Source organism: Nerophis ophidion, linkage group LG26 (genome assembly GCF_033978795.1).
Source record: "Nerophis ophidion isolate RoL-2023_Sa linkage group LG26, RoL_Noph_v1.0, whole genome shotgun sequence".
Taxonomy (NCBI): Eukaryota; Metazoa; Chordata; class Actinopteri; order Syngnathiformes; family Syngnathidae; genus Nerophis; species Nerophis ophidion.
In genome coordinates this window covers 32,219,837-32,242,655 of record NC_084636.1, presented here as the reverse complement: position 1 = coordinate 32,242,655, position 22,819 = coordinate 32,219,837, and the positions used below count along the sequence as shown (strand labels likewise).

Genomic DNA, 22,819 nt, shown 5'->3' with positions numbered 1-22,819 from the left:
AAGATTACAGTTGGTACAAAATGCGGCTGCTAGACTTTTGACAAGAACAAGAGAGTTTGATCACATTACGCCTGTACTGGCTCACCTGCACTGGCTTCCTGTGCACTTAAGATGTGACTTTAAGGTTTTACTAATTACGTATAAAATACTACACGGTCTAGCTCCATCCTATCTTGCCGATTGTATTGTACCATATGTCCCGGTAAGAAATCTGCGCTCAAAAGACTCCGGCTTATTAGTGATTCCTAGAGCTCAAAAAAAGTCTGCGGGCTATAGAGCGTTTTCCGTTCGGGCTCCAGTACTCTGGAATGCCCTCCCGGTAACAGTTCGAGATGCTACCTCAGTAGAAGCATTTAAGTCTCACCTTAAAACTCATCTGTATACTCTAGCCTTTAAATAGACCTCCTTTTTAGACCAGTTGATCTGCCGCTTCTTTTCTTTCTCCTATGTCCCCCCCTCCCTTGTGGAGGGGGTCCGGTCCGATGACCATGGATGAAGTACTGGCTGTCCAGAGTCGAGACCCAGGATGGACCGCTCGTCGGGACCCAGGATGGACCGCTCGCCTGTATCGGTTGGGGACATCTCTACGCTGCTGATCCGCCTCCGCTTGAGATGGTTTCCTGTGGACGGGACTCTCGCTGCTGTCTTGGATCCGCTTGAACTGAACTCTCGCGGCTGTGTTGGAGCCACTATGGATTGAACTTCCACAGTATCATGTTGGACCCGCTCGACATCCATTGCTTTCGGTCCCCTAGAGGGGGGGGGTTGCCCACATCTGAGGTCCTCTCCAAGGTTTCTCATAGTCAGCATTGTCACTGGCGTCCCACTGGATGTGAATTCTCCCTGCCCACTGGGTGTGAGTTTCCCTTGCCCTTTTGTGGGTTCTTCCGAGGATGTTGTAGTCGTAATGATTTGTGCAGTCCTTTGAGACGTTTGTGATTTGGGGCTATATAAATAAACATTGATTGATTGATGATTTAGAACAGCAGTTTCTTTCATTCCCAAATATTTTTTATACTTTGCAAAATATCGTTGGATAGAACCTGATCGCGGGCCTGATCCCGTCCTCTGGCCGTACGTTTGACACCCCGGCTATAAACCAACAGTGCTTATTCTCCATTCATTTCTAACGGACTGTTTTAATAGCCCACATCTGCGGTCCCCTCCAAGGTTTCTCATTGTGGGTTTGAGTTTTTTCCTTGCCCTGATGTGGGATCTGAGCCGAGGATGTGGTCGTGGCTTGTGCAGCCCTTTGAGACACTCGTGATTTAGGGCTATATAAGTTAACTTTGATTGATTGATTGAATAGTCCATTGAACATGTATTGTATAACATTATGGAGCACTTGTAACAAATGATTCTCTGCATTTGACCCATTACATTACATTTATATCGACCTTTTCTATTGTTAGATACTCCAAGCACTCACAGTGAAGTGGGAACCCGTCGTTCATTCACACCTGGTGGTGGTAAGCTACATCAGCTATATAAAGGTTTTTGCTCATACAAACAATTAAAAATGTTTCTCTGTAATATGACACACGTTGGTGACGGCAAGACATACTTGATCAACAGCCAACAGCCATACAAGTCACACTGAGGGTGGCCGTACAAACAAATCTAACACTGTTACAAATATGCGCCACATTGTGAACCCACACCAAACAAGAATGTGGAACTGCCAGCATTGTCACTTATTTAAAGTTGGTGGATCGTAATAATATGGAAAAACTCTGTAGAATAAAGGTCATTTTCTGCAGAACTGGTTGCATCGTCACTTTATCAAAGGTGATTGATCTTAATAATATAGTAAAAATCTGTAAAATTACGATGTTTGTCCGTATTTATGTAAATATGTTTTTGATCATTATTTTTGGGCTTCACGGTGGCAGAGGGGTTAGTGCGTCTGCCTCACAATACGAAGTTCCTGCAGTCCTGGGTTCAAATCCAGGCTCGTGATCTTTCTGTGTGGAGTTTGCATGTTCTCCCCGTGAATGCGTGGGTTCCCTCCGGGTACTCCGGCTTCCTCCCACTTCCAAAGACATGCACCTGGGGATAGGTTGATTGGCAACACTAAATTGGCCCTAGTGTGTGAATGTGAGTGTGAATGTTGTCTGTCTATCTGTGTTGGCCCTGCGATGAGGTGGCGACTTGTCCAGGGTGTACCCCGCCTTCCGCCCGATTGTAGCTGAGATAGGCGCCAGCGCCCCCCGCGACCCCAAAAGGGAATAAGCGGTAGAAAATGGATGGATGGATGATCATTATTTGGTTTACAATGTTTTACTTTAATTTTACAGTTTTTGTAGATGACCGTTTTTTTTACAGATTTTTTTTTTTTTTTGTGTGGGTAAACATGACAGCGTATAGGCTACTGAGAGCTAGCAGCTACACAACAGCCAAGCACACAAGCTAAACATACGTAATAAGTGTCCTTAATTAAACAGCAATAGTCAACATAAAGAAGTAATAATTTTTAGTAGACTAAAATGTATTTTGATATTTTTCGATACTTTCCTACATAAAGGGGACCACGTTAATTTAACAAAAACATTTCATGGTACATGAAACATATGTTTATTATTGCAATTTAGTCCTTCAATAAAATAGACAACTTGTCTTTTAGTAGTAAGTATCAATCAATCAATCAATGTTTATTTATATAGCCCCAAATCACAAATGTCTCAAAGGGCTGCACAAATCATTACGACTACAACATCCTCGGAAGAACCCACAAAAGGGCAAGGAAAACTCACACCCAGTGGTCAGGGAGAATTCACATCCAGTGGGACGCCAGTGACAATGCTGACTATGAGAAACCTTGGAGAGGACCTCAGATGTGGGCAACCCCCCCTCTCTAGGGGACCGAAAGCAATGGATGTCGAGCGGGTCTAACATGATACTGTGAAAGTTCAATCCATAGTGGCTCCAACACAGCCGCGAGAGTTCAGTTCAAGCGGATCCAAGACAGCAGCGAGAGTCCCGTCCACAGGAAACCATCTCAAGCGGATCAGCAGCGTAGAGACGTCCCCAACCGATACAGGCGAGCGGTCCATCCTGGGTCTCGACTCTGGACAGCCAGTACTTCATCCATGGTCATCGGACCGGACCCCCTCCACAAGGGAGGGGGGGACATGGGAGAAAGAAAAGAAGCGGCAGATCAACTGGTCTAAAAAGGAGGTCTATTTAAAGGCTAGAGTATACAGATGAGTTTTAAGGTGAGACTTAAATGCTCACCTTAAACAAACAAAGACTCCTAATTAGTCTGCTGACATATGCAGTAACATACTGTGTCATACGCAGACATATATTTACTAATTACAGACCAGTGTCACAATTTTCTAAAATAATTGAATAAATATTTGTAGAGAAATTAGACAGTTTTATTGAGAAGAACATGCTGTTGAGTGAGAGCCAGTATGGATTCCGAACTAATAGATCCACTGCTTCAGCTGTAATGACCCATCATTCTTGGTCACCCCCTGGGAGGTGAGGGGAGCAGTGAGCAGCAGCAATGACCGCGACCAGGATACATTTTAGGGCGATTTAACCACCAATTGTGTTATCAGTTATGTGGATCGGTTCGCAGCCGAGTGTGAAGCGACCGGAATGAGAATCAGCACCTCCAAGTCCGAGTCCATGGTTCTCGCCTGGAAAAGGGTGGCGTGCCATCTCCGGGTTGGGGAGGAGACCCTGCCCCAAGTGGAGGAGTTCAAGTACCTAGGAGTCTTGTTCACGAGTGGGGGAAGAGTGGATCGTGAGATCGACAGGCGGATCGGTGCGGCGTCTTCAGTAATGCGGACGTTGTATCGATCCGTTGTGGTGAAGAAGGAGCTGAGCCGGAAGGCAAAGCTCTCAATTTACCGGTCGATCTACGTTCCCATCCTCACCTATGGTCATGAGCTTTGGGTCATGACCGAAAGGATAAGATCACGGGTACAAGCGGCCCAAATGAGTTTCAAGGTCTCTCCCTTAGAGATAGGGTGAGAAGCTCTGCCATCCGGGAGGAACTCAAAGTAAAGCCGCTGCTCCTTCACATCGAGAGGAGCCAGATGAGGTGGTTCGGGCATCTGGTCAGGATGCCACCCGAACGCCTCCCTAGGGAGGTGTTTAGGGCACGTCCAGCCGGTAGGAGGCCACGGGGAAGACCCAGGACACGTTGGGAAGACTATGTCTCCCGGCTGGCCTGGGAACGCCTCGGGATCCCCCGGGAAGAGCTAGACGAAGTGGCTGGAGATAGGGCTCCAGTACTCTGGAATGCCCTCCCGGTAACAGTTCGAGATGCTACCTCAGTAGAAGCATTTAAGTCTCATCTTAAAACTCATCTGTATACTCTAGCCTTTAAATAGACCTCCTTTTTAGACCAGTTGATCTGCCGCTTCTTTTCTTTCTCCTATGTCCCCCCCTCCCTTGTGGAGGGGGTCCGGTCCGATGACCATGGATGAAGTACTGACTGTCCAGAGTCGAGACCCAGGATGGACCGCTCGTCGGGACCCAGGATGGACCGCTCGCCTGTAACGGTTGGGGACATCTCTACGCTGCTGATCCGCTTGAGATGGTTTCCTGTGGACGGGACTCTCACTGCTGTCTTGGAGCCACTATGGATTGAACTTTCACAGTATCATGTTAGACCCGCTCGACAACCATTGCTTTCGGTCCCCTAGAGGGGGGGGGTTGCCCACATCTGAGGTCCTCTCCAAGGTTTCTCATAGTCAGCATTGTCACTGGCGTCCCACTGGATGTGAATTCTCTCTGCCCACTGGGTGTGAGTTTTCCTTGCCCTTTTGTGGGTTCTTCCGAGGATGTTGTAGTCGTAATGATTTGTGCAGTCCTTTGAGACATTTGTGATTTGGGGCTATATAAATAAACATTGATTGATTGATTGATAGGGAAGTCTGGGCTTCCCTGCTTAGGCTGCTGCCCCCGCGACCCGACCTCGGATAAGCGGAAGATGATGGATGGATGGATGTGTTATCAGCAGTATTTTGACAATGCGCGCCTGTGTGGAAAAAAAAGGTGTATGAATGTGGCGAAAAGGTGCGGGTGTTGCTCACCCATGCGGATCAGCTCCGTGTTGAGGGCCCGCAGCCAGTACAGGTCCACGTCGTCCAGGTCGTAGCGGCACATGGCCTCCGCCAGCTCCTTGATGTTCACGTAGCCCGGCTCCGCCGCCTCCTGGCCGGAGCACTGGATGTACTTCTTCTGGTGGCTGTAGAGAACCTCTTTGGACTTCTCCGCCATGATCCTGCCACCCCAGGGACACGCCCACAGAATGAGACCGGAGAGCCCTTTTGAGGCGTCCCGACTGGAACAGCGCTACCTGACCGACGCCTGCGGGATGGTGTCCGGACTGGCCAGGACCTGGACCCCTTTCTCCCACTCCTGCTTCCAGGAGTCGGCCAGCAGGTAGTAGTCCTCCGGCGGGATGTGGTGGGAGTCCGGCAGCTTCATGGCGCTGATCAGGTCTTTTCGGAACACCTGCCGAGACACGCCTACAATCAGGGGGGGGGGGGCGGGCCCACATAGGCGGGAACCTACTTCAGCCGGCTTCTTGAGGTCCGGGGCGGGCGTGCCGGGTTTGCTGCCATACTTGTTGGACGAGCAGAAGGACGTTGAGGGACCTGAAAGGGCAAACAGAACGTAGGCTCAGGAGGTTTTCTGCGGCTGTAGACCACCACCACGTATCCTCCACTCTTTTGGAAGAATTCTAATCAGGGGCGTCCGAACTGAAGGATACATTTTGTACACTTCAAAGTCGTACCAAAGACTAGAAAAACAGGACCCATTACCTCCCTGCTTGGCACTCAGCATCAAAAGTTGGAATTGGGGGTTAAATCAACGAAAATTATTCCCGGGCGTGGCCACCGCGGCTGCTCACTGCTCCCCTCACCTCGCAGGGGATTATCAGGGGTGATGGGTCGAATGCAGAGAATAATTTTATGTGACAATCCTTGGTACTTTAACTTTTAAAGATGCTTAAGCCAACACAGGCCTGTCAACAATATGCTAAACCATCTGCACAACAGCCATAAGTTAGCGTCGCTATCGCTAACATGGTAGCATATTCTGCAAAATTTGGCCCCAAATAAGGTAAACATCTTAATACTGCAGTAGTGTTAGCCACTAGACCAGAACATTCAGATAGCATTGTTTAGTATCCTGGCCACTGATTGACTTAGCTTTAGGTAGCATTACCAAAATGAGCATAATAACTTTTTAAGCCAATTTAAAAACAGGTGGATGCCTCAGACTCGTAACTTGGTACTTGACACATGCTAACTGTTTCCATGCCAACGCTACCATGCTAGGATGCCAACAGTAGCATGCTAACTTTTTAAGCAGATTTTGCAGCCGAACCCCTCAGACTCGTAATTTGACACATGCTAACTGTTAGCATGCTAACGTTACCATGCTAGAATGGCAACAGTAACATGCTAACATTTTAAGCCAATTTTTCAGCCGAATGCCTCAGATTCGTAACTTGGTACTTGACACATGCTAACTGTTTACATGCTAACGTTACAATTCTAGAATGCCGACATGGCATGGTAATTTTTTTAAGCCAATTTTGCAGCCGAACGCCCCGGACTCGTAACGTGGTACTTGACACATGCTAACTGTTTGCATACTAACATTACCATGCTAGAATGCCAACGGTAGCATGCTAACTTTTTAGGCCAATTTTTAAGCTGAAGGCCTCAGTCTCATAACTTGGTACTTGACAAATGCTAACTGTTTCCATGCCAACGCTACCATGATAGGATGCCAACAGTAGCATGCTAACGTTTTAAGCAGATTTTGCAGCCGAACCCCTCAGACTCGTAACTTGACACATGCTAACTGTTAGCATGCTAACGTTACCATGCTAGAATGGCAACAGTAACATGCTAACATTTTAAGCCAATTTTTCAGCCGAATGCCTCAGATTCGTAACTTGGTACTTGACACATGCTAACTGTTTACATGCTAACGTTACAATTCTAGAATGCCGACATGGCATGGTAATTTTTTTAAGCCAATTTTGCAGCCGAACGCCCCGAACTCGTAACGTGGTACTTGACACATGCTAACTGTTTGCATACTAACGTTACCATGCTAGAATGGCAACAGTAACATGCTAACATTTTAAGCCAATTTTTCAGCCGAATGCCTCAGACTCATAACTTGGTACTTGACAAATGCTAACTGTTTCCATGCCAACGCTACCATGATAGGATGCCAACAGTAGCATGCTAACTTTTTAAGCAGATTTTGCAGCCGAACCCCTCAGACTCGTAACTTGACACATGCTAACTGTTAGCATGCTAACATTACCATGATAGAATGGCAACAGTAACATGCTAAAATTTTAAGCCAATTTTTCAGCCGAATGCCTCAGATTCGTAACTTGGTACTTGACACATGCTAACTGTTTACATGCTAACGTTACAATTCTAGAATGCCGACATGGCATGGCAATTTTTTAAGCCAATTTTGCAGCCGAACGCCTCGGACTCGTAACGTGGTACTCGACACATGCTAACTGTTTGCATACTAACTTTATCATGCTAGAATGCCAACAGTAGCATGCTAACTTTTTAGGCCAATTTTTAAGCTGAAGGCCTCAGTCTCATAACTTGGTACTTGACAAATGCTAACTGTTTCCATGCCAACGCTACCATGCTAGGAGGCCAACAGTAGCATGCTAATTTTTTAAGTAGATTTTGCAGCCGAACCCCTCAGACTCGTAACTTGACAATTGCTAACGTTACCATGCTAGAATGGCAACAGTAACATGCTAACATTTTAAGCCAATTTTTCAGCCGAATGCCTCAGATTCGTAACTTGGTACTTGACACGTGCTAACTGTTTACATGCTAACGTTACAATTCTAGAATGCCAACATGGCATGGTAATTTTTTTAAGCCAATTTTGCAGCCGAACGCCCCGGACTCGTAACGTGGTACTTGACACATGCTAACTGTTTGCATACTAACGTTACCATGCTTGAATGCTAACAGTAGCATGCTAACTTTTTAGGCCAATTTTTAAGCTGAAGGCCTCAGTCTCATAACTTGGTACTTGACAAATGCTAACTGTTTCCATGCCAACGCTACCATGATAGGATGCCAACAGTAGCATGCTAACGTTTTAAGCAGATTTTGCAGCCGAACCCCTCAGACTCGTAACTTGACACATGCCAACTGTTAGCATGCTAACGTTACCATGCTAGAATGGCAACAGTAACATGCTAACATTTTAAGCCAATTTTTCAGCCGAATGCCTCAGATTCGAAACTTGGTACGTGACACATGCTAACTGTTTGCATGCTAACATTACAATTCTAGAATGCCAACATGGCATGGTAATTTTTTAAGCCAATTTTGCAGCCGAACGCCTCGGACTCGTAACGTGGTACTTGACACATGCTAACTGTTTGCATACTAACGTTACCATGCTAGAATGCCAACAGTAGCATGCTAACTTTTTAAGCAGATTTTGCAGCCAAACCCCTCAGACTCGTAACTTGACACATGCTAACTGTTAGCATGCTAACGTTACCATGCTAGAATGGCAACAGTAACATGCTAACTTTTTAAGCCAATTTTGCAGCCGAACGCCCCGGACTCGTAACGTGGTACTTGACACATGCTAACTGTTTGCATACTAACGTTACCATGCTAGAATGCCAACAGTAGCATGCTAACTTTTTAAGCAGATTTTGCAGCCAAACCCCTCAGACTCGTAACTTGACACATGCTAACTGTTAGCATGCTAACGTTACCATGCTAGAATGGCAACAGTAACATGCTAACTTTTTAAGCCAATTTTTCAGCCGAATGCCTCAGATTCGTAACTTGGTACTTGACACATGCTAACTGTTTACATGCTAACGTTACAATTCTAGAATGCCGACATGGCATGGTAATTTTTTAAGCAGATTTTTCAGCCGAATGCCTCAGATTCGTAACTTGGTACTTGACACATGCTAACTGTTTACATGCTAACGTTACAATTCTAGAATGCCGACATGGCATGGTAATTTTTTAAGCCAATTTTGCAGCCGAACGCCTCGGACTCGTAACGTGGTACTTGACACATGCTAACTGTTTGCATACTAACGTTACCATGCTAGAATGCCAACAGTAGCATGCTAACTTTTTAAGCAGATTTTGCAGCCAAACCCCTCAGACTCGTAACTTGACACATGCTAACTGTTAGCATGCTAACGTTACCATGCTAGGATGGCAACAGTAACATGCTAACTTTTTAAGCCAATTTTTCAGCCGAATGCCTCAGATTCGGAACTTGGTACTTGACACATGCTAACTGTTTGCATGCTAACGTTACAATTCTAGAATGCCGACATGGCATGGTAATTTTTTAAGCCAATTTTGCAGCCGAACGCCTCGGACTCGTAACTTGGTACTTGACACATGCTAACTGTTTGCATGCTAACGTTACAATTCTAGAATGCCGACATGGCATGGTAATTTTTTAAGCCAATTTTGCAGCCGAACGCCTCGGACTCGTAACTTGGTACTTGACACGTGCTAACTGTTTGCATACTAACGTTACCATGCTAGAATGCCAACTTTTTAGGCCAATTTTTAAGCTGAAGGCCTCAGTCTCATAACTTGGTACTTGACAAATGCTAACTGTTTCCATGCCAACGCTACCATGCTAGGATGCCAACAGTAGCATGCTAACTTTTTAAGCAGATTTTGCAGCCGAACCCATTAGACTCGTAACTTGACACATGCTAACTGTTAGCATGCTAACGTTACCATGCTAGAATGGCAACAGTAACATGCTAACATTTTAAGCCAATTTTTCAGCCGAATGCATCAGATTCGTAACTTGGTACTTGACACATGCTAACGTTACAATTCTAGAATGCCAACATGGCATGGTAATTTTTTAAGCCAATTTTGCAGCCGAACGCCTCGGACTCGTAACGTGGTACTTGACACATGCTAACTGTTTGCATACTAACGTTACCATGCTAGAATGCCAACAGTAGCATGCTAACTTTTTAGGCCAATTTTTAAGCTGAAGGCCTCAGTCTCATAACTTGGTACTTGACAAATGCTAACTGTTTCCATGCCAACGCTACCATGCTAGGATGCCAACAGTAGCATGCTAACTTTTTAAGCAGATTTTGCAGCCGAACCCCTCAGACTCGTAACTTGACACATGCTAACTGTTAACATAGTAATGTTACCATGCTAGAATGGCAACAGTAACATGCTAACATTTTAAGCCAATTTTTCAGCCGAATGCCTCAGATTCGTAACTTGGTACTTGACACATGCTAACTGTTTACATGCTAACGTTACAATTCTAGAATGCCAACATGGCATGGTAATTTTTTAAGCCAATTTTGCAGCCGAACGCCCCGGACTCGTAACGTGGTACTTGACACATGCTAACTGTTTGCATACTAACGTTACCATGCTAGAATGCCAACAGTAGCATGCTAACTTTTTAGGCCAATTTTTAAGCTGAAGGCCTCAGTCTCATAACTTGGTACTTGACACATGCTAACTGTTAGCACGTTAACTTCCATCCATTGATCCTTTTTCTATCGCTTGTCCCTCTCAGGTTAGCAGGGGGTACTGGAACCTATCCCAGCATACCAAACTTTCAGCCAATTTTGCACCTGAATGCCATAGATCGATTACTTCGTACTTGACACATGCTAACTTTTAGCATGCTAATGTTACCATGCTACAATGCCAACATTAGCATGCTAACTTTTTAAGCCAATTTTTCAACTGAACGCCTCGGACTCGTGACTTGGTACTTGACACATGCTAACTTTTAGCATGTTAACTTCCATCCATCAATCCATTTTTTACTGCTTGTCCCTCTTGGGGTCGCAGAGGATGCTGGAGCCTATCCTAGCATGCTAACTTTTTCAGCCAATTTTGCAGCCGAACGCCTTAGACTGATAACTTAGTACTTGACACTTGCTAACTGTTAGCATGCTAACGCTACCATGCTGACTCTTTAAGCCAATTTGGCAGCCTCAGACTCATAACTTGGTACTTGACACATTCTAAGACTATTAGCCAAATTTGTAACCAAACACCCCAGAGTAACATGACTTAGTACCTGACATATGCTAACTAACATGCTAATATTAACATGCCAATTTTTATTAGCCAATATTGCAGCTGAATGCCGTAGACTCAACTTGTTTCTTAACACATGTTGGCATGTTAACTTTAACTTGCTAACTTTTTCAGCCAATTCCACAGCCAAACACCTCAGACTTATAACTTGGTTCTTGACACATCCTTACTTTATTTTAACCTTATTTTCCAGTCAAATGCCTCAGAGTCATATAACTTGGTACTTGACACATGCTAACAATAACATGGTAGCATGTGCATGCTGACATTAACGTACCAACTTTTGAAGCCAATTTTGCAGCGGAACATTTCAGAGTCATATGACTTGGTACTTGACACATGGCAATGTTAACATGCTAGCATTCTTACATTAACGTGCTAACTTTTTTAGTCATTTTTGCAGCCGAACACCTCCGACTCATAACTTGGTATTTGAAACATGCTAATATTAAAGTGAAAACTTGTGTAGCCAATTTTGCAGCTAAACAACCTCAGACTTATAACTTGGTACTTGACACATGCTAACTGTTAGCATCCTAACGTTACCATGATATAGTGCTATAATTAGCATGCTAACTTTTTCAGCGAAATTTGTAGCCGAACACTTCAGACTCAAACTAGGTACTTGACCCATTCAAACAATAACATGCTGGAATGCTAACATTAATGTGCCAACCTTTTAGCCATTTTTGCAGCCAAACACCTCTGACTTATAACTTGGTATTTGACACATTTCAACATTAACGTGCAAACTTTTTCAGCCAATTTTGCAGCTCAACCCCTCAGACTCATAATTTGGTACTTGACACACGCTAACTGTTAGCATCCTAACGTTACCATGCTAGAATGCCAACATTAGCATGCTAACTTTTTCAGCCGAAAGCGTCAGACTCATAACTTGGTACTTGACATATTTTAGGACTTTTAGCCAAATTTTGTAGCCAAACACCCCAGAGTAACATGCTAACATGCTTGACACATGCTAACAATAACATGCTAGCATGGGCATGCTGGCATAAACGGGCCAACTTTTTAAGCCGATTTTGCAGCCCAACATTTCAGAGTCATATGACTTGGTACTTGACACATGGCAATGTTAACATGCTAGCATTCTTACATTAACGTGCTAACTTTTTTAGTCATTTTTGCAGCCGAACACCTCCGACTCATAACTTGGTATTTGAAACATGCTAATATTAAAGTGAAAACTTGTGTAGCCAATTTTGCAGCTTAACAACCTCAGACTTATAACTTGGTACTTGATACATGCTAACTGTTAGCATCCTAACGTTACCATGATATAGTGCTATTATTAGCATGCTAACTTTTTCAGCAAAATTTGTAGCCGAACACTTCAGACTCAAACTTGGTACTTGACCCATGCAAACAATAACATGCTGGAATGCTAACATTAATGTGCCAACCTTTTAGCCATTTTTGCAGCCAAAAACCTCTGACTTACAACTTGGTATTTGACACATTTCAACATTAACGTGCAAACTTTTTCAGCCAATTTTGCAGCTGAACCCCTCAGACTCATAACTTGGTACTTGACACATGCTAACTGTTAGCATCCTAACGTTACCATGCTAGAATGCCAACATTAGCATGCTAACTTTTTCAGCCTATTTTGCAGCCGAAAGCGTCAGACTCATAACTTGGTACTTGACATATTTTAGGACTTTTAGCCAAATTTTGTAGCCAAACACCTCAGAGTAACATGCTAACATGCTTGACACATGCTAACAACAACATGCTAGCATGGGCATGCTGACATAAACGTACCAACTTTTTAAGCCAATTTTGCAGCGGAACATTTCAGAGTCATATGACTTGGTACTTGACACATGGCAATGTTAACATGCTAGCATTCTTACATTAACGTGCTAACTTTTTTAGTCATTTTTTGCAGCCGAACACCTCCGACTCATAACTTGGTATTTGAAACATGCTAATATTAAAGTGAAAACTTGTGTAGCCAATTTTGCAGCTTAACAACCTCAGACTTATAACTTGGTACTTGATACATGCTAACTGTTAGCATCCTAACGTTACCATGATATAGTGCTATAATTAGCATGCTAACTTTTTCAGCGAAATTTGTAGCCGAACACTTCAGACTCAAACTTGGTACTTGACCCATGCAAACAATAACATGCTGGAATGCTAACATTAATGTGCCAACCTTTTAGCCATTTTTGCAGCCAAACACCTCTGACTTACAACTTGGTATTTGACACATTTCAACATTAACGTGCAAACTTTTTCAGCCAATTTTGCAGCTGAACCCCTCAGACTCATAACTTGGTACTTGACACATGCTAACTGTTAGCATCCTAACGTTACCATGCTAGAATGCCAACATTAGCATGCTAACTTTTTCAGCCTATCTTGCAGCCGAAAGCGTCAGACTCATAACTTGGTACTTGACATATTTTAGGACTTTTAGCCAAATTTTGTAGCCAAACACCCCAGAGTAACATGCTAACATGCTTGACACATGCTAACAACAACATGCTAGCATGGGCATGCTGACATAAACGGGCCAACTTTTTAAGCCGATTTTGCAGCCCAACATTTCAGAGTCATATGACTTGGTACTTGACACATGGCAATGTTAACATGCTAGCATTCTTACATTAACGTGCTAACTTTTTTAGTCATTTTTGCAGCCGAACACCTCCGACTCATAACTTGGTATTTGAAACATGCTAATATTAAAGTGAAAACTTGTGTAACCAATTTTGCAGCTTAACAACCTCAGACTTATAACTTGGTACTTGATACATGCTAACTGTTTGCATCCTAACGTTACCATGATATAGTGCTATTATTAGCATACTAACTTTTTCAGCGAAATTTGTAGCCGAACACTTCAGACTCAAACTTGGTACTTGACCCATTCAAACAATAACATGCTGGAATGCTAACATTAATGTGCCAACCTTTTAGCCATTTTTGCAGCCAAACACCTCTGACTTATAACTTGGTATTTGACACATTTCAACATTAACGTGCAAACTTTTTGTAGCCAATTTTGCAGCTGAACACCTCAGACTCATAACTTGGTACTTGACACATGCTAACTGTTAGCATCCTAATGTTACCATGCTAGAATGTCAACATTAGCATGCTAACTTTTTCAGCCTATTTTGCAGCCGAAAGCGTCAGACTCATAACTTGGTACTTGACATATTTTAGGACTTTTAGCCAAATTTTGTAGCCAAACACCCCAGAGTAACATGCTAACATGCTTGACACATGCTAACAATAACATGCTAGCATGGGCATGCTGACATAAACGGGCCAACTTTTTAAGCCGATTTTGCAGCCCAACATTTCAGAGTCATATGACTTGGTACTTGACACATGGCAATGTTAACATGCTAGCATTCTTACATCAACATGCTAACTTTTTTAGTCATTTTTGCAGCCGAACACCTCCGACTCATAACTTGGTATTTGAAACATGCTAATATTAAAGTGAAAACTTGTGTAGCCAATTTTGCAGCTAAACAACCTCAGAATTATAACTTGGTACTTGACACATGCTAACTGTTAGCATCCTAACGTTACCATGATATAGTGCTATAATTAGCATGCTAACTTTTTCAGCGAAATTTGTAGCCGAACACTTCAGACTCAAACTTGGTACTTGACCCATGCAAACAGTAACATGCTGGAATGCTAACATTAATGTGCCAACCTTTTAGCCAATTTTGCAGCCAAATGCCTCAGACTCCTAACTTGGTTCATGACACACGTTAGCATGCTGGTATTAGCATGCTAACTTTTTCAGCCCAACGACTCAGATTCATAACTTGGTACTTGACACATGCTAACAATAAAATGCTGGAATGCTAACATTAACTTGCAAACTTTTTCAGCCAATTTTGCAGGTAAACACCTCAGACTCATAACTTGGTACTTGACGCATGCTAACAATAACATGCTGGAATACTAAAATTAACGTGCCATCCTTTAAGCTAATTTTGCAGCCCAAAACTTCAGACAGATAACTTAACACATGCTAACTGTTAACATCCTTACATTAGCGTTCCGGTATGCTGACCTTTCCAGTCAGTTATATCGCCGAACACCCCTAGAGGTTTACTTGCTACCTGACACATGTTAACCGGTAATATGCTAACGTTAGCATTTCAGCAAAGTAACATTGGTATGCTAACTTTTTAGCCAATTTTGCAGCTTAACACCAGTCTCATAACTTGTTTAACACGTTAGCATGCTAACATTAACTTGATAACTTTTGTAGTCAATTCTACAGCCAAACACCTCAGACTTATACCTTTGAACTTGACACATGCTAACTTTTTTAACTTATTTTGTAGCCGAACACCTCAACAATAATAACATGCTAGCATGTACATGCTGACATTATCGTGCCAACTTTTCTAGCCATTTTTTTCAGCCGAAAACTTCCGCCTTATAACTTGGTATTTGACACATGCTAACATTAACGTGCAAACTTTTTGTAGCCAATTTTGCAGCTGAACACCTCAGAGTTATAACTTGGTACTTGACACATGCCAACTGTTAGCATCCTAAAGTTGCCATGCTAGAATGCTAACATTAGCATGCTAACTTTTTTGGCCGATTTTGCAGCCGAAAGCCTCAGACTCATAACTTGGTACTTGACACATGCTGGAATGCTAACATTAATGTGCCAACCTTTTAGCCCATTTTGCAGCCAAACGCCTCATGTTCAGAACTTTGTTCTTGACACATGTTAGCATGCTGATATTAACTTGCACACATTTTAAGCTAATTTTGCAGCCGAAAACTTCAGACTCATAACTTAACATAGCTCGGTTGGTAGAGTGGCCGTGCCAGCAACTGGAGAGTTGCAGGTTCGATTCCCGCTTGTGCCATCCTAGTTACTGCCATTGTGTCCTTGGGCAAGACACTTTACCCACCTGCTCCCAGTGCCACCCACACTGTTTTAAATGTAACTTAGATATTGGGTTTCACTATGTAAAGCGCTTTGAGTCACTTGAGAAAAGCGCTATATAAATATAATTCACTAACACATGCTAACTGTTAACATCCTTACATTAGCATTCCGGCATGCTGACCTTTCCGGGCAGTTTTATAGCCAAACACCCTTAAAAGGTCTACGACTTGCTGCCTGACACGTTAACATGCTAACGATAATATGCTAATGTTAGCATTTCAACATAGCAACACTAGCATGCTAACTTTTTAGGCAATTTTACAAGCGTACGCTTTACAGTTGTGTGACATGGTACTTGACACGTTGTAACCGCTAGCATGCTAACGTTAGCATTTAGCTTCGGCTTGCGACTTTCTACCATAATTAGATATTCTAGTTATTTCGCGTGTGATCTTCCAGTCCAGCATATTATCGTTTTGCTTTTAGAATGTGTCACGGGCAGAGGTGGGTAGAGTAGCCAGAAATTGTACTCAAGTAAGAGTACAGTTACTTTAGAGATTTATTACTCAAGTAAAAGTAAGGAGTAGTCACCCAAATATTTACTTGAGTAAAAGTAAAAAAGTATGTTGTGAAAAAACTACTCAAGTACTGAGTAACTGATGAGTAACCTGATTACGGCAAAAAATAATGCACAAAAACATAAAAATAGCAATGAGCAAATTCAGAGCCAGTAATATCTCTTAAGCAACTAAAACAATATTATATATTAAATAATAGTACATTAAAATAAAATGGAGAAAAAATGGCACATTGAGCCACAATAACTTAACAGCACCATAGCCTCAGTAGGCATTCATTGATTTGATTGATTGATTAAAACATGTATTAGTAGATTGCACAGTACAGTAAATATTCTGTACAATTGACCACTAAATGGTAACACCCCAATAAGTTTTTTAACGTTTATCAATTACTTAATAAATGACCAAGTCGAGGTGATCTACCTCATATATACATACACATACATATCATACATATATACATACATCATACACGTACACACACACATATATATATATGTATATTAAATATATATATATACACATTTATATATACAGTATATAATTTATATTTATTTATCGTGCCGTTTTTGTTGACATGTTGAAGGTGCTTTAATGAATATACATGCATGTTTAACATATAGATTCCTATCTTTCATGAAGACAAGAATATAAGTTGGTGTATTACCTGATTCTGATGACTTGCATTGATTGGAATCAGACGTTCACGTTTTCAAATGGAGGAGAAAAAAAGTTCCTCTTTTCTGTCTAATACCACATGAAAGTCGTTGTTTTTTGGCATCTTATTTGTCCAGCTTCCATATTCGTTTTTATACACTTTACAAGAAATACATTGGCGGCAAACTCCGTAGCTTGCTAGCTTGTTTGCGCTGGCTTTCGGAGACTCTTATTTTGTTAGCGCTGGCGCGATGGAGCGGCGCTTTTATTGTGAAGACAGGAACTGTGCGATCAGTCTTTAGGTTTATGACGGGAAGTACGGTTGAAATAAAAAGTGTCTTTTTTCCTTTACACTTTTGATTTATTGATTGAAACTTTTATTAGTAGATTGCACAGTACAGTACATAATCCGTACAATTGACCACTAAATGGTAACAACCGAATACGTTTTTTAACTTGCTTAAGTCGGGTCATGTGACCGCCTGGCTCTGTTTGATTGGTCCAACGTCACCAGTGACTGCATGTGATTGGTGAAACGCAGGCATGCGTAGATTCTACTTTGAAGCTCTGTCATTAACCAAAACAAACATTAATAGATCGATAAAAAAAAAGTAGCGAGTAGCGAGCTGAATGTAGATAAATGGAACGGAGTAAAAGTAGCGTTTTTTCTCTATAAATATACTCAAGTAAAAGTAAAAGTATGTTGCATCAAAACTACTCGTAGAAGTACAATTCATCCCAAAAGTTACTCAAGTAAATGTAACGGAGTAAATGTAGCGCGTTACTACCCACCTCTGGTCACGGGGCCAATAAAAAAAAAAAACACTTTGGACACCTCTGATTTTGGGAAACATGTTAAGTCATTTCATGAGGTCGTAAACAAGAAAGAGAGAACTCACTCTCATTGTCAGAAGTGTCGCTGCTGCTGGAGGTCCTAAGACGTTTCATCCTGTCACACCCTGCAGAGGAGACACGGATCATTGGTCACGTCAACACATTTTAACGGGACTGTCAACTTTTCAACAATCCTCCAGGGTTTCGCAGCCTTTTTCAGTGATTCGGAAAGTTGTGACCTCAACCTCCAAAAATTGGAGTAACAATTATTACCTAAATTCTCCGTATTGTCGTATAAAGTTGCAGGCATTCTCCATGTATGTTTTACACTTGAAAAGTGTTAATACATCTAAGACATTCTTTTATGTTCCAACACATTTGTCAACTGTCGCTCATTTTTGGTTGCCCAAATGATTGAGAGATTATCATCACACTTCAACCTCTCTAACATGCCGCTGCCACTTTGCTAGGTCAGGGTTGCTAATGGAAATATGTTCTTTAACGCCTTACCCTGGATAAAAACAAATGTTAAATAAACATGTAAACTAGGGAAGTAAATGTTCATACGCTACCTTGGGTGTAACTTTTTTTTTTTTTTTCCCCTTGGCCTCAGTCTGCACCCCCTCTCCAAGGCCCAGGCTAAGACCGATTTTTTTATTTCATTTTAATCTTCTATTCCCCCCCCCCTTGTTTACCTGTATTTCATCTTTTTTTATAAGGGGCGCTGGAAGCCGGCAGACCCGTCAGCGATCTGGTTCTGTCTCCCTGTAATGTTTGTCTGATCTTGAATGGGATTGTGCTGAAAATTTTAATTTTCCTGAAGGAACTCTCCTGACGGAATGAATAAAGTACTATCTAATCTAATCTAATCTAAACTATATGAACATTTTAATTTCGCTGTCCTTATATGTTACTTATACACACAGTGAAGTATTTAGACCACTTATATTGTTTTAAATGAGTAAATTAAATGGACTAAACTTTGAGTTTATGCTTCACTGATTCTTTTCCTCTTTGGTCCCAAGCACGACGTCCACAGTTTTCAAAAACAATTTGAAATGTGGATTCGTCAGACCACCGAACACTTTTCCACTTAACATCAATCCATCCAGCGGGGTCTCTGGGTGTTGTTGATAAATGGCTGTGGTTTTGGCATAGTAGAGTTTTAACTTGCACTTACAGATATAGCGACGAACTGTAGTGAAGTGAAGTGAATTCAATCAATCAATCAATCGTTTACTTATATAGCCCTAAATCACTAGTGTCTCAAAGGGCTGCACAAACCACTACGACAGCCTCGGTAGGCCCACATAAGGGCAAGGAAAACTCACACCCAGTGGGACGTCGGTGACAATGATGACTATGAGAACCTTGGAGAGGAGGAAAGCAATGGATGTCGAGCGGGTCTAACATGATGCTGTGAAAGTTCAATCCATAATGGATCCAACACAGTCGCGAGAGTCCAGTCCAAAGCGGATCCAACACAGCAGCGAGAGTCCCGTTCACAGCGGAGCCAGCAGGAAAACATCCCAAGCGGAGGCCGATCAGCAGCGCAGAATTATATTTATATAGCGCTTTTCTCTAGTGACTCAAAGCGCTTTACATGGTGAAACCCAATATCTAAGTTACATTTAAACCAGTGTGGGTGGCACTGGGAGCAGGTGGGTAAAGTGCCTTGCCCAAGGACACAACGGCAGTGACTAGGATGGCGGAAGCGGGAATCGAACCTGCAACCCTCAAGTTGCTGGCACGGCCACTCTACCAACCGAGCTATGCCGTTACTGACAGGGATTTTCGGACTTGTTTCTGAGTCCATGTGGTAATATCCTTTACACACTGAAGTTGCTTTTTGATGCAGTACCGCGTAGTATCATGGCTTACGTGCAGTGATTTCTCCAGCTTCGCAGAATCTTTTGATGATATTACGTAAACGTATATGGTGAAATCCCTAAATCCCTTGCAATAGCTCGTTCATAAATGTTTTCTTAAACGGTTGGACAAATTTTCTCACGAATTTGCAGACAAAGTGGTGACCCTCGCCCCGTCCTCGTTTGTGAAGGACTGAGCATTTCATGGAAACTGGTTTTATACCCAATCATGGCACCCGCCTGTTCCCAGTTAGCCTGTTCACCTGTTGGATGTTCCAAATAAATGTTTGGTGAGCATTCCTCAACTTCCTCAGTCTTTTTTTCCCCACTTGTGCAAGCTTTTTGGAAACCTGTTGCAGGCATCAAATTCCAAATGAGCTCGTATTTGCAAAAAAATAACATAAGTTTTTAAATATCTTGTCTTTGCAGTTGAATATAAGTTGAAAATGATTAGCAAATCTTTGTATTCTCTTTTTATTTACCATTTAAACGTGTTAACATCACTGCTTTTAGGTTCTGAATGTGTAACATTATACAAATCATGTTATATTATTGCATATTTCATTGCCCAAATGTATCCTAATCATTTTGTGTATGTGTTTCCTTTAAACCCGTGATTCCCAACCACCGGTGTGGGGACCAGTACCGGTCCGTGATACATTTACTACCAGGCCGCACAGGAACATTAATTAATTTATAAACTACCACTACCAGAAAGTGTTTTACTCGCGGTATAGCTCGGTTGGTAGAATGGCCGTGCCAGCAACTTGAGGGTTGCAGGTTCGATTCCCGCTTCAGCCATCCTAGTCACTGCCGTTGTGTCCTTGGGCAAGACACTTTACCCACCTGCTCCCAGTGCCACCCACACTGGTTTAAATGTAACTTGGATATTGGGTTTCACTATGTAAAGCGCTTTGAGTCACTAAGAGAAAAGCGCTGTATAAATATAATTCACTTCACTTCTTATCTTATTCTGACACAGTTTTGAAATGTTAGATTTCCTGTGCTCTTAGTTTGGCGATCTAGTCTGAGACATAATTTCCTGTTTGTAGCGTTTCTGCGTAATATGGGCCCTTGGGTGATTGTGTAAACAGCATTGTGTGCGTTGCTGCCTAAAATGTAAGTATACAGTGAATATAGCACGGTTATTACTGCTAAAATGCTTATAATATGTTAAATATATGTTGTTTTTTATTTTATTTTAATCTTCTATCCCCCCCCCCTTGTTTACCTGTATGTCATCTTTTTTGTAAGGGGCGCTGGAAGCCGGCAGACCCGTCAGCGATCCTGTTCTGTCTCCCTGTAATGTTTGTCTGATCTTGAATGGGATTGTGCTGAAAATTGTAATTTTCCTGAAGGAACTCTCCTGACGGAATAAATAAAGTACTATCTAATCTAATCTAAAATGTAGTCTTAACTGAGTGTTTGTTTGCAACAATGTTTCTGCTTGACCATATCATTCACCAGCTCAACTTTTGCCCTGTTGAAGGCCTACTGAAAGCCACTACTACCCACCACGCAGTCTGATAGTTTATATATCAATGATGAAATATTAACGTTGCAACACATGCCAATACGGCCTTTTTAGTTTACTAAATTACAATTTTAAATTTCCCGGGAGTTTCGTCTTGAAAACGTCGTGTAATGATGACGTGTACGGGTTTTGAGGAAGTATGAGTGCTGCGTACACACAGCTAAATGTCTGCTTTAACGGCATAATTACACAGTATTTTGGACATCTGTGTTGCTGAATCTTTTGCATTTTGCTCAATTAATATTGGAGGAGTCAAAGTAGCGAGATGGAGTTGGGAATCTTTAGCCTTTAGCCACATAAACACACTGTGATTCCTTGTTTAAAATTCCTGGAGGTGAAAATTGACTATGGATCAGAGCACGGTCAAGCAAACATGAAACACGACGGAATGTCAACCAGCAGGTTTCGGTGAGAAAATTGTGGTTAAAAAGTCGCTTCCTAGCGGAGAAAAGCTGAGCTTGCCCCGCCCACAGCTGCCGTCGACTCCCTAGACCAGGGGTGCCCACACTTTTTCTGCAGGCGAGCTACTTTTCAATTGACCAACTCGAGGGGATCTACCTCATTTATATATATCATTTATATTTATTTATTCATGAAAGAGACATTTTTGTAAACAAGTTAAATGTGTTTAATGATAATACAAGCATGTGTAACACATATAGATGTCTTTCTTTCACGAAGACAAGAATATAAGTTGGTGTATTACCTGATTCTGATGACTTGCATTGATTGGAATCAGACAGTAATGATGATAACGCCCACATTTTCAAATGGAGGAGAAAAAAAAGTTGTCCTTTCTGTACAATACCACATGAAAGTGGTTGGTTTTTGGCATCTAATTCATCCAGCTTCCATACACTTTACAAGAAAAACATTGGCGGCAAATTCCGTAGCTTGCTTGATTGACATTCACGGCACCCGAGGGTCTTGTGAGATGACGCTGGCTGCTGCCAGTTCATTATTATGAAAAAATGACAGAGAGGAAGGCGAGAAACACTTTTTATTTCAACAGACTTTCGCGCCGTCCCTTCCGTCAAAACTCTAAAGGCCGACTGCACATTTCCTATCTTCACAATAAAAGCCCTGCTTCATGCTGCCTGCGCTAACTAAATAAGAGTCTCGGAAAGCTGGCGTGCACAAGTGATGTGCACGCCAGCTTTCTTAGGGATCGCTTGTGCACGCCAGTTTTCCGAGACTCTGTATTTAGTTAGCGCAGGCAGCATGAAGCAGGGCTTTTATTGTGAAGATAGGAAATGTGCGGTCGGCCTTTAGAGTTTTGACGGAAGGGACGGCGCGAGAGTCTGTTGAAATAAAAAGTG

General features: G+C 42.3%; 1 protein-coding gene across 1 annotated transcript in view; it reads right to left on the bottom strand.

Annotated features, from left to right (window-relative positions):
• Nucleotides 1-22,819, bottom strand: part of jade3 (jade family PHD finger 3) — a 53,232-nt gene that overhangs the window by 17,605 nt on the left and 12,808 nt on the right. Inside the window, exons 3-6 of the mRNA XM_061888906.1 lie at nt 18,164-18,223; nt 5,536-5,618; nt 5,318-5,475; nt 5,052-5,242 (exon numbers count right to left, since the gene is read on the bottom strand). Coding sequence (XP_061744890.1) covers nt 5,052-5,242; nt 5,318-5,475; nt 5,536-5,618; nt 18,164-18,212 — 481 coding nt within the window. The 5' untranslated portion in view covers nt 18,213-18,223. The remainder of the gene's footprint in view (nt 1-5,051; nt 5,243-5,317; nt 5,476-5,535; nt 5,619-18,163; nt 18,224-22,819) is intronic.